Source organism: Grampus griseus, assembly GCF_964374135.1.
Source record: "Grampus griseus genome assembly, chromosome: 2".
NCBI classification, from domain to species: domain Eukaryota; kingdom Metazoa; phylum Chordata; class Mammalia; order Artiodactyla; family Delphinidae; genus Grampus; species Grampus griseus.
In genome coordinates this window covers 156,528,925-156,541,652 of record NC_139018.1, presented here as the reverse complement: position 1 = coordinate 156,541,652, position 12,728 = coordinate 156,528,925, and the positions used below count along the sequence as shown (strand labels likewise).

The window sequence follows — 12,728 nt, the reverse complement described above, 5'->3', positions numbered from 1 at the left end:
GCAACCCACTGTTGACTTTTCTCTCCAATGCCACCTCTCTTCCCCTCTCAAAACGAATTCCTGGTCCAGAAAATTCAGACATGTGGGAACCAGTAGCGTAGATGATTCAAGAAATGTGACAGTAAAGGAAAGAAGAAATATGAGACAAAACCTGGTTGGAGAATGCGTGCTTGAGGGAGGTTGTTTTTAATTTTGTTTTTAAAGAGATTTGCCTGTACAGTAAAAGACCTCTTATCCAATGCAGTTAAAGTTATAATTAATGGATTGTTTGCTCTAAACAGTTTAATATAACAGGGAATCACTATGAAATGATATGCACAGCTTAAAAATTTAACGTAAGACATAGTTTTATATTCCCTTGTCAGGCTTTTACTGGGAGTGGGGGTTCTGAGGCTGCCGACTGAGACTCCGTCCTCCCCTTGTCTATAAACTGCACTCATATCGTGTGGCCCAGTTGGTTTCTTTAAAGTGGAATGAGAACTTTAGACACATGCAGAGCAGTCTGAGGCTGGAAGCTTTTTAGTTTATCAGGATTTCCCCCAATTTTTCTAGTTTCAGTTTAGTTCCTATGTTCTTCAGTGATTGCCTAGTCCTAATGGCCAAGGTCTGCCATTTCTAGGGAACTAATAAGAAATTCTGCATATTCATATGCGGCAATAAAATCAGTGGAAAGGATAGCCTTGTGGAAGCGTACAGGTGTTCATCAGTCTTCACAAAGCATCCACTTGCAACGTGTACTTCCTGCCTGCCGTTCGGGAAGACTTGTACACTGGTGCATAGTCAGGTCATCGGGGCTTTTGTTCCAACTTTGCCAGTGTACTCCTTTTACATAAGGTAATTCTCTGTTTAAAATAGGGTGTGGAAGGCAGTCAGTCCCTCGTAAGAGGAGGGGTGTTGGTGTTTGCAGACTGCTTTGGATTCCCCCTGACAGTCACTGAAGCAAATAAACACACACACTTATTATATTTACTCTGCAGAGAACACTGTTAATAATGGATTATATTGTTTCTTTGAGCTTATTGATGTTTTTAATAAGGAGGAAAGGATATGTAAAGCTATGAATTTTCATGGATTCAGCTACTCCTTTTTGCAGTGCAGTATTTTGCATGGCTTAACAGAATATTGGAGCCTTTTCAGATCTTTAAAAATTATATTTTAATTTTATGAGGTATGAAATCTTGCTCAAAATACATGACTTTTCAGTATCATTATTCTATCAAAACACGACTCTTTGCTTCTTACACTCCTTATCCTCTCCTGACCTCTGCTGGTGAGGTCTAGTTGTGCGTGCCTTGGGTCAGCTTTATCCTCAGCCACACATCCTAATATTCAAAAAAACATCTGAAGACTCGAACTTCAGTAGAGTTCTGAGCCTTCTTATTCTAGAAGAGAAGGCTATTTAATATCCATCCATGCACTGTGTATATGGGTAGCCTTTACTACCTATCTTATAAATCATTGTTGCTAGTGGGAGGAACATTGGACCCAATGCAAGGCAACTTCATACTATGTGGGTGATGCAGCAGTTGTTAAATACTTCCTATTCAATTGGTCCTGTATAGGATTAAGGTATAGTCTCAGATCACTAGAGGTTGAATGATCTCAACCAAGAAGATATTGGTCCCATTTTTAATCGTTATACCCTCCTTACCCCAATAGGAGGGGCCAGTCCTGATTCAGAGGGGATGTGAATTTAAGATGATCAGGTATCAGGTTGCAAACTTCAAATGGAAGTTTAGTCCTTTCCTGAAAACAGCTCCTGGGGAAGAGTATACAACACCGTACCATTTCCTAATCAGTGGAGGTAATGGAGAGATAACAAAGGGAATATAGGATGGAGATTAAGACCTCTGCATCATTTTCCTTTTGATATATGTTGTTCTGACATTCTCAGGGGAGTAGAATTTTCTTATACTAGGGTCTCCTATATGATTTAAAAAATTTCAGTGATGAGCATATCTAGTACCCAGATCTGTCTAGTACCCAGATCTTAGTTTTGGAATACCATTCCCCATTAAAAAGAACCACTGTTTCTTTAAAGAAATGGATGATCTAGGTCTAGGATAGAAAAAAGTATAAAGTGAGCCTGAATTACATTGTGCCAGATCAGTCATGTCTAAAGGATCTGCCTGAAGAGGGGAAATCTCCAAGCAGGTAAGAGGCAGTCCAGCCAAATTGGGGGCAATTTGAGCTTCAAAAAGAATAATGATGATGATAATAATGGATTTTAACACATTGAATAAAATAGTCCTTTATACCTTAGTGATATTAAAAATGGGGAGGGACTTGAAAGGAAAAACTTTTTAATAGAAAAATATCAGTTAATAATATAGACAGAATCATAAGGAAAAAGAAATCCACCATACCATTTTACCACCATCAGAATCAGAATTGACTCAGACAGAGATTATAGTGGATGAGAAGACCACTGAGTAGAGCTGTTAAGGAACAGGATGTCCATACTATCTCAAAGTGCACCACCCACATTACTTATCAGTTACACAAAGGAATTTCTCTATTAGTTAGTGGGAAAATTGGGTAAATACCACTTAACCAAGGGATCAGAAGTTGTATCATTGATAATGGTACAAATCAGCATGATCTGTCACTGGATGTGATGCCATAAGAAGAACACAAAATCACCTGTGTAATAGTCCCACCAAAATCTAGGGGAAACAGTTAGCAAAGCCAGATAGTGTGGACTAGACTCTTCAAAAGTCAACATCATGAAAGACAAACAAAGGCCAGGGGACTGTTCTAGAGCAAAGGGAACTTAAGAGATGTGCCAGTAAAGGCAATGTATGTTCCAGGGTTGGATTCTGAATTCCCCTCCCCAACCCACCTAAAGGAAAACAGCTTTAAAGAACGATTTTGGGACAAGTGGGGAGTTTGGTATATGGACCGTTTATTACCAAGTAACGGACCAATTTTAAATTTCTTGAAAGGGTGTAATAGTTTTACTGTGATTATGTAGGATAATGTGTCTTGTTCTTTGGTGTTACATACTTGAAATATTTGGAGTGTTCACGACGTCTGAGATTTTCTAATAGATCAGCGCCCCCCACCCCCCTGCAAAAAAAAGCCCTAATATAAATAGATTAAATCTGGCAAAATGTTAATAATTGATGGATTTTGGTGAAGCATATATAAGTATATGGTGCATTGGTCTTCCACTTTTCTGTAGGCTTGAAATATTTCAATAAAAATTGGGAGAAGTAAGATGTCAGTGTATAAAGGCAACAGAGTTATTTAATATCAGCTTTGTATAGATTCCTAACATCAGTAGTTTCACATTTTAGCAGCACTTTGAAAAGCGTTGCCAACGTGATGGAATGATCCATATCTTTATTATGCTACATTAGAGATACTGTTGTACTTATGTTTACTTCTGTATTATAGTGATCGAACTGCTATCAAAAGTACTTAGGATTTTGGTCGGTCTAGTCATATTCATTCTCCTTCCCACCCCTCTGCTTCCAAGACCACAAAATGCTATTACATAATTGCTTCATAGTATTGTTTGCTTGTCTCTACTGATGTAAATTATGTTTAAAAATGTTTATTTAACTTTTCTTATACACCAGTCACAGTTTTAGGTGATGAAATTAAGAGTATATGAAATGGTTCCTGTACTCAAAGGAGTTCATCCTTTAATAATAATAATAATAAATTTGGGCATTTAGACCAACTAGAACACAAGTGGTGTTAGGTGCTATAACAATAATCATAATAATCCTCATTTTATAGATAAGGAAACTAAGATACAGAAAGATTACGTAACTCGTCCCAAATGAAACAGATAAGAAGGGGCAGAACTCAGGCCACCTGAGTCCTTAGTCCATGCCATGAAATGCTGAAGAAATAGTTTATTTTGCCTGGAGGATGGAGGAATTTGGAAAAGGTTTTGGACATTTGACTGGGTCTTGAGAGGATGCATAGGGTTTTGCCAGATGATGGTGAGGAAGAGCATCACAGGCAGATGAAAAGCAAACACTGGTCAGAGAGGCATGAAAATACATTGTGTGTTGGGAATGACAAATAGTTTAAGGTGGCCAGATCATAAAAGTAGCAGGGGGGAAAAAAAAAAAGTAGCAGGAAGTGAAACTAGAAGGTGAGTTTGGGCCATATTGTGAAGGGCCAACCGTGTAGAGATTTGAACTTTATTTGTAGCTACTGAAAGATTTTAAGCTGGGACTCACTTTTTAAAGGTCATAGCAGCGTGGAGGCTGGCTTGAAGCTATCCAGGGCTACCTGTGAGGAGTTACTGCCCTCATCTAGGGATGAGGATTGACAGAAAAAGGGCAGAGGGTGTGATGGAAGCGGAAGTGGATGGGACCAGCAGAGTGTAGGTTGGGTGTGGAAAGAAGATACAAGGAAGACTGAAGACAACCTCAGCTTCTAGGTTGATTGACTTAGTGGGTGGTGATGCTCTTAATTCGTAGTAGGAAAGGGAGGGGTAATTAGCAGCATGTTCAGGGAAATCGTTTTGGGTGTGCTGAGTTTGAAGTATCTGCTGAACTTCTGGGTGAGATTCTAACTTGCTGTTATATTCTAGTCTGTTTTGGTGTTACTGAGTCCATGGCAAGATGATGTTCCTTAGCCTATTTTTCTAGAGCATTTAAGTTTACATTTGTCACATGTGTTTTCAGTTACTCCTTACCTCAAAATAAATTCTGGAGTTGTTAAGCTATAGCATGTTTGCTGATAAAGTATATTGTATCCATTTATTATAGATTCATGAGTGCATGCAAGTCTGGTGTAGTTGATCGGGCAGAGTTATGGAGTTAGCACTTAAACCTGATTGAACTACTGATGTATAATTTAAAAATCCTACAGCCTGGGAGCTTTACCGAAGTGTATTTTTTTCCTTTTTTTTTTTTTTTTTTTTGCTGTAGGGGAAAGAAATGTATACTTAACGGTTCTGAAAATTGTGTACGTCTTTTTTATCCTTGCATATGAGAATGTGTAGCATTTAAAATAATCTCTCTATATATATGATGAGCATTAGAATACAAAAATGTGCCTTTAAAGAAAAGAATAGCTATTTCTTAAAGTGATTTATTGACAATTTAATAGTCATAAGAATGAAAGATAGCAAAAGACCTGCTAGATCTCAGCAGGGTTTTTCCTGGCAAAGTGTATGTTATTGTACTCTTGGATGGGCTTGAATTATTTGGTGTTTTCCTGTTGGTGGAGAAAGGGATTGTGCTTTGAAGAAGTCGGGGGGGGGGGGGAAGTGCAGAAGAACAAGAAAGTACCAAATGGCATCTTAGATCAATCTTAATTTTTCACAGCTTGGCTTTCTGTAAAGTAACATTTAGCAGAAACATTAATTAGATTTCAGAGCCCCACTGAGTTTTAAAATTAAACATATTTCTGGAACCATCTGTAAGATTTTATTACTAATAATATAATGAAGAATATGCTTAATCTTTTGAAAAATGAGAATCATAACAGGGTATCTTTTGCTCACAAGTGATCATCTTTGGTTATGAAAAAACCATCAAAATTTTTAAGAGTAAAGAAGTAATTAAAGAGTTTTAAGGATATGCCTAAAAATAAAATTTCATAAAATTATTCTGATTGGTGAGAATCTTTTCCTAAATTCAGGACTTTCTTTGGGATTTTATGCTTCTTTTGAATCTAAAAATATCAATGGTGGGCCCATGCCATCTGCCTGTTTGAGGCTGGATTGAAGACCGTCGATGAGGAACTATTGCTTCCATCCAGGAACTGTGATCCCCGACGAGAGCAGGGACATGATGGAGGCAAGAGCGTAGGATATGGCGGCCTAGAGCGCAGGTCCTGGGGCCACGCTGCCTGGCCTTGAACTCACCAGTTGCGGGAACTTGGAGAAGTTGATTAGACCCTTTGTGCCTCTGTTTCCTTATTTGTAAAATGGGGGTGATTGGGCTTCCCTGGTGGCGCAGTGGTTGAGAGTCTGCCTGCTGTTGCAGGGGACACGGGTTCGTGCCCCGGTCCGGGAAGATCCCACATGCCGTGGAGCAGCTGGGCCTGTGAGCCATGGCCGCTGAGCCTGCGCGCCCGGAGCCTGTGCTCCGCAACAGGAGAGGCCACAACAGTGAGAGGCCCACGTTCCAGAAAAAAAAAAAAAAAAAATGGGGGTGATTATACCTACCTCATAAGGGTGTAACGAGCATACTTTTTTTTTTTTTTTTTTTTTGCAGTATGCGGGCCTCTCACTGCTGTGGCCTCTCCCATTGTGGAGCACAGGCTCCGGACGCGCAGGCCCAGCGGCCACGGCCCACGGGCCCAGCCGTTCCACGGCATGTGGGATCCCCCCGGACCAGGGCACGAACCCGTGTCCCCTGCATCGGCAGACGGACTCTCAACCACTGTGCCACCAGGGAAGCCCACGAGCATACATTTTTGAGCATAAAATGTATCCTCAGAACCATTTTCTTTCCTGTGTACTCTTCCATTTCATATACTTTTTAGATGCACTTAATACACTTAGGCCTTCTGAAAAGACAATGCTGGGATCAAGGAGAATTAACAAAATAGCAGAATCTCAGCTCACTCATAAGAAAGAATTCTGTTGAGTTTTGTTCTCATGAAAAGGTCATCATTAGTAGTGGACCCTGCCGGGCTCTGTTCCAGGCAGTGGGGAAGCAGCGAATATCTCGGCCTTCGTGGATGGAGTAGTCAGGGGGGAGGAGGTTAGGTGTGCGGCAGCGAGGGGCCTCCTAGGCTGAGCCCCCAGAGGAGAGGACTTGCTCACCTGGTCATGGGCACAGGGGTCACCCAGACTTCTTGGCTGAAGAGGGTGTTTTTTCCTGCCTGAAAGGGCAGAGTACACATGGATTTTCTGAGGGTAGCTGGGCTCCCAAAGTAAAGGGACAGAGGGCTGTGCACACCCAGTTTTTTCTAAATGTACGAATCAAGTAAGTTACTCTACCACCATAGGAGTGAATAAGAGATTGGAGAGCCCACCCGAGTACTTAGGAAAAATGCCCTTCTCCTTGAAACCAAAGAAGTGCGGAAGAAGCCTTTTCTCTGCCACCTTCCCCGTTTCCAGCTTTGCCCCAAATCTTAATTTAGCGTGACAGCCAAGACCCCCACCAGTGTGTTCAGCCTCAGCTCCGGATGGTTCCTTTTTTACCCCCTACACTGCCGCATTGTCGAAGAAGTACATCTGTCCATGCTTCTCGGAATGTTCTTTCCCATGTTGCACTTGATAAAAACCCTAACCCTCTTCCAGTCCTTCATTTATACTCGCCTCCTCTGACGCCCCTGGGTGGGTTCGACTGCTCCCTCCACAGAACTTGAGTCACCGTCTCTGCCTCTAGGTCACAACACTGCATATTCCATGTCGGGTACCCTTAGCTGGCGGTGAACTTGCCTTGGGACAGCAACTATTACTTATTTTTGTACAGTTTTTCACTAACGTAGTGCTAGTTATATGATGATCTCCCCCCAGTAATACCCAATTCTCCTTTACAAAACCACCTTTGTCACCGAAAACATTAAGATGCCAGAAATCGGTAAAATGTGAAAGAAGAGAATGGAATTTTGAAGTTGTGTTTTTGATGCTTCATAAAAATATTTCAGACTGTTTTAAAATTTCCTTTTGGCTTAAATTTGTAGAGCAGCCAGTGTTTTCAGTGATTAAAATGTTAGAAAATTTAAGTGATCCCTTTCTCTTTACCTGTCCCAATGGAGCATCTCCTACGTGTCTTAACGTCGGCGGGGGGATACTGTTGACACAAATGTCATCAATTATACAACTTTAAAAAAAAAGTTAGGATATTTGCTGTCCAATATAGCATAACTTTTTTAGTAGTCCTTTTTCAGCAGCATTTTCCTTGACAGTTTTTTGTAATTTGTAAGTAAAAGAAGCCTGCAACAAACAGTAACAATGAATTTCAATTTTATTTTTAGCAAAAGCACCTGGAAATTGAAAGAACTACTAAATGGTTGAAAATGCTAAAAGGATGGGAAAAATACAAGAACACTGAAAAGGTAATTAAAAATGTTACTTCCTTATGAAACTATACAAATTCAATGTGGATTTTCCCAGTAAAAGTTCCTCTTTAATTGTAAGAGTATTATGTTCATATTCTTAAAAAATTTTTAAGTGTAATTTAATTGAGTGGAATGCCTCAAATTAGGAGTCTTTGTGCTGTCACAGAATAGCCAGTTCAGATGGGTTGCAGGAATTGAGAGGATGTGGCGGACAGTCCAGAGGCCAGCTGGCTTTCGGGGATGATTGAATTCCGCTACTTGGTTATGTTGCCTGTGATTTCGTTTCTTTCCGTCTCTCTTCTCTGCCTACTTCAGTGTCGGCTTCCTGCTGAGCTTGGCTTCCCTTTGGGATCAGGATTATTGCCGTCATTCCAGGCTTTGTACCCCCGTCTCTGCTCAGAAGGAGAGAGGCCTGGCCTCTGAAAGCTTTCTGTGAAGCAGGAGCGTCTCCTTGTCCTAAAGCTTCTAGCAGACCACCCTCGCACCCCGCCCCAGATCTTTTTACCCCGCATTGACTCTGTGCTGTTTTGAATCAATTTGTAAAAATGCATACATCTATTAATATTCCTACTAATCTAATCAGTAGGAATTCCTACTAATTCCTACTATTCTTCCTTAAATATTGGGAAGCTGTGAAGTTCCTAGTGGTGTAAGTTTTCCAAAATTCTAACTTTTGCTTGAAAGGGCAGATGTTATCAGGGGCAAAAATACTGTCAGGTATTTTCCTTAAAGTGGCTTACTTCATTTATTTTTGAGAAGAATGTCTGCTAAGTACCCAGTGTCAACAACCACGATTGGCTGGTCAGTCGTTCTTTCAAGTAATGACGGTGTCCGTGACCAAAGCAGTTGGTTCAGATCGCGATTCATACAATTTCATAAATGCTCTTTCTTGAGGCCGACGCTCTGCTCTGTGTGCGTTCCACCTCATCTCTCAGAATATTAATAAGACGTGTGTGTATTCAGGATTGAGATTGAATGAAATTAATAGTTTCTACTGCTTCGTCAAGGGCATTCCTAAGCGAACTGACCTCTTTTTTAAACTGTGAGGAAAGAATGCAATGACTGCCAGCACAGTGCTTCCTCTGCCTCAGTTTGTGTTGCGGTGCCAGGGGCTTCACCACCATGGCTTTTGTGCTCCCAGTGCCAAAGTCAACATAGGGAAAGAGGCAAATAATGGTTTAGTATCAGTACAAAAATAGTCTTGACCTCATGGCCCATGCCTTGAGAACAGCTGACATCTAAGCCTCGGATTCCTCATCTATAAAGTGGAGATAACAATACCCATTTCAAAGAGATGAAGATTTAATGATTTCATGCATATAAAGCACTTGGCATTGCACCTCGCATATAATAAGCATTCAATAGGATTGACTACTGCTATCAGTTTTTTGAAAGGTTGGGCAGTAAAAAATACTTAAAGGGAAAAAAGAAATCGTCCATAATCCTACAGCAAAACACTGAGCTGTTAGGATTTTTGTCTGTTTCCTCACACTTTTTTTCCATGCATTATATATTTTTTTCCTTTTTACATAGATACAAATTGTTGTGTGTCAGCCTTTACCAACAAGAATTCCAGGGAGCAGCAGTTCCTTGGGGTCTAACGGGTATTACACAAAAGCATTGTTGCCTAATGGTTAAGCAATAGACCATCCTAGGTTCAATCCCTAGCTCTGCCACATTACTAGTAGTATGACCTGGAGGAAGGTATTTAACCTTTTTCTGCCTTAGTTTACTTGTCTGTAAAATGGGGGTAATCACAATACCTCCTTCACAGAGTCGTTCTGAGGATTAAATAAGTTAATTCATGTAAAGCACAAAGAATAGTGTCTGATACTTAATATGCAGTCAGTAAGTGTTGTTTATTATTACATGAGAAAGGGGCTCTCTGGTTAAATAAAGTTGGGATAAAGCTGAACCGAGGTAAGCAGGTTTCTTTACTACAGGACGCCTCATCATCTTTAATATTATAACGTGGTAGAAATTTTCAAGAGGGACCTTAAATTGCATGACACTTATTCAGCCATGGAAATCTTTTTGTCATGGGGTATCTCACAGGAATAAGGTCACTCTTCTTTTTGAGCATCCTAAATATCCCTATTTAAATTCCATTAGACTCTTACTATTTTATTTCATCAGGAGTAAGTTCATTTCTGGGTTGCTGATTTCATTAAGGTGCTTCAAGAAGAATCCGTTCAGAGTAGGATGTTGGTCATGACCCCTGTGCTCTTGTTTAACACTCTGCTTCTCAGACTGGCCTAAAACTGACAACTACTTCACCTGACATCTTTGTGGAAAGGTCTCTCAAGCGCTAATTACAGGATCAGTTTTGATGTGTTGCACCTACACTTTCGTCTCAGCTTCAGTTCAATAAAATATTTGTAGAATTGTGTGGCTTTATACATATGTCTGAAAGTATATAAGCCTCTGTAAAAATGAGCATTCTACTGGGCTGTTAGGCTCACAGCAACTCTGGCTAACATACTTCCCAGTAAGAGGGATTTTAGTAGAGCTCTTCCTTTCATGAATAATTTTAAAGTATTTTCCCACAGCTATAATGCTAGAGTTATTTGATGATATATATGGTCCAATCTGGTATGAGGTAGAATGTACCTTCTAAAAGAATGCTGCTCTCAGTTCATACCCAGTTTTAAGTTGCATTGAAGTTAAAAAGTAGTATATATTTTTCTTCTCTTCCAAAGGGAGGTATAAGTTTTCTCTCAACAGACTCCTTACTTATGTAGTAGTGGTACAAAGAAGTATCTAAAAATATCTTTAAATAAAAATATATAGCTCTGATAAGAATATTTGAATTTTTAGAATATAAGATTTAATGAAAAATAGTTGCCATTACGGTTGCCTGTGTTTTCACAGTGACTGCCCCCTATGTACAGTCATAGTGTATTTTTAAAATACAATCTATTAAATGAAGAGATGAAGTTATCTCTGCTAAGTAGAGGCCATTCTGATTTAACTAGCCATTATTAATTGTGTCTAAGCTCTGTCACAGCAGAGTTCCTACTACAGATACACATTTTTTTTTCTGGTTAAATAACTGAATGGACCTTTGTTCGTCAGGTAACTAACAGACTCATATTAGCCAACATTTGATTGTACTGATGTGAAAATGGAGGCACGATGTTTAGAAATAAATTTCTCAAGGCCATTATTAGTGACAAGCAAGAGATGCTACGTCCAGATACCATCTGTTTGCTAGCTCTCCCTTTCGGTGTTTGTCAGTAAAAGGCCGGAAGGAAATAGAAGGTGGTTGTAAGAGGCATTAGGGCCTTGTGGATTCTAAAGCTTTCAGATCCAGACTCAGGAGACGTGGGCCTATTTGGAGACAGAGACGAAGGGACCAACGGAGCAGGGACGACTGAAGGAAATGAAGGCAATGAAGAGCACAGGCAGCTCAGAGAGTAAACTTTTGCCTCCTGGAGTTCACTTGCAGTTTTGATAGTCCCACCAAACTGAGCCAAACTTGCTGGGCTGAAAAGTTTACTCACTCACAGCCATGCTGGCACGCACTGCACATTTATCACTATTTTGAAACCAGTAAGGTTAGAAAGACGTGTTGAAAACATTAGGTCAGTTGATGGAAAAAAAAAATTGTTTTTTTTTAGTTGATGGATTTTTAAATGTATCTGTGTGACTGAAATAGACCGCTTGATTTTATTGGCAAGTGAACAGAGATCATACCCATAAAATAAAATTGTAACAGAATTTTAAAGGTAGTACTTTTCAAATTGGAATATTAAAATCCAACATATAAAAGTTCTATATATATCATGATTGTTCAGACTATGATCTATGAAATCTGACTACTTGAATTTCAGTTCTTCTTCCACAGTGTATTAGTTGTGTGACTGAGCTTATTACTAAACCTTTCTACACCTGATTTTCTCATCTGTAAAATGGACATGGTAAGCACTGTACCTACCTCTTTAGGAATGTAAAAATACTACGAGGAATACTTTGATCTAGAAACATATCTCAGCTCCTAATAAATAATCATAAAATGTTAGTTAGTGTAACTGGTGTTACTAACATTGCTATTACTGTTTGATTTATCACTATCTTTACCCTCGTCCCCATCCTCATTTCTCCTTCCTGGAAAATTCCTGCATATCCTTTATGTTGAGTTTGTTGTCATCCTCTCTAAAGGAAATCTTTCCTTACTCTCTCCCGCAGAACTCACCCCCCTTCCTCCATTATAGTATCTCTGGTATAGTCTCGGGATGAGAGCCCCAGTGTTGGACCAATAAAGAAGTGACCATCACAGCAGATTCACTGCCCCTGCCCCCAACACCTTTATCCCTAAACTGTTTCTGGTTCCCCTTAGAATCTCGTGTCTATTCCATATTCTTCCAGTTACATCTACCGCATAAGTTAAAACTTCAGTGTTTCTAGTCACTGTCTGCTGGAATTTCAAATTTGAGACTTACTGTGTTTATACCAAGAGAACAAACCTGAGATTATGTATGTAATTATCTGATTGAATCAGCTTCACAGTATTCAGTGTTTCACAGGAAGAGTTATTCTATAGTGTCACTGATTTAAAATCACAGTTTCTTAAAGCTACATCATAATTTAGTTACTAAAGGTTTCATTTTTAAAAATCTAGTATAATTGTAGAAGTTGAAGCTCTGCTTATTAGTTCATAGCTCGTCAACATCTCAATTATTAGAACTTGCATCTTATTTTCTTGGCCGTACTACTTCAATATATTGTTTTGATCATAAAGG

The 12,728-nt window shown here is 39.6% G+C and overlaps 1 protein-coding gene across 2 annotated transcripts in view; it reads left to right on the top strand.

Annotated features, from left to right (window-relative positions):
- USP6NL (USP6 N-terminal like) overlaps positions 1–12,728 on the top strand; it is a gene marked incomplete at its 5' end in the record, with an annotated part of 102,580 nt that overhangs the window by 57,946 nt on the left and 31,906 nt on the right. For both annotated transcript variants that reach the window (XM_082647573.1, XM_082647574.1), the window contains one exon: positions 7,903–7,983. In XM_082647573.1, coding sequence (XP_082503699.1) covers positions 7,903–7,983 — 81 coding nt within the window. The remainder of the gene's footprint in view (positions 1–7,902; positions 7,984–12,728) is intronic.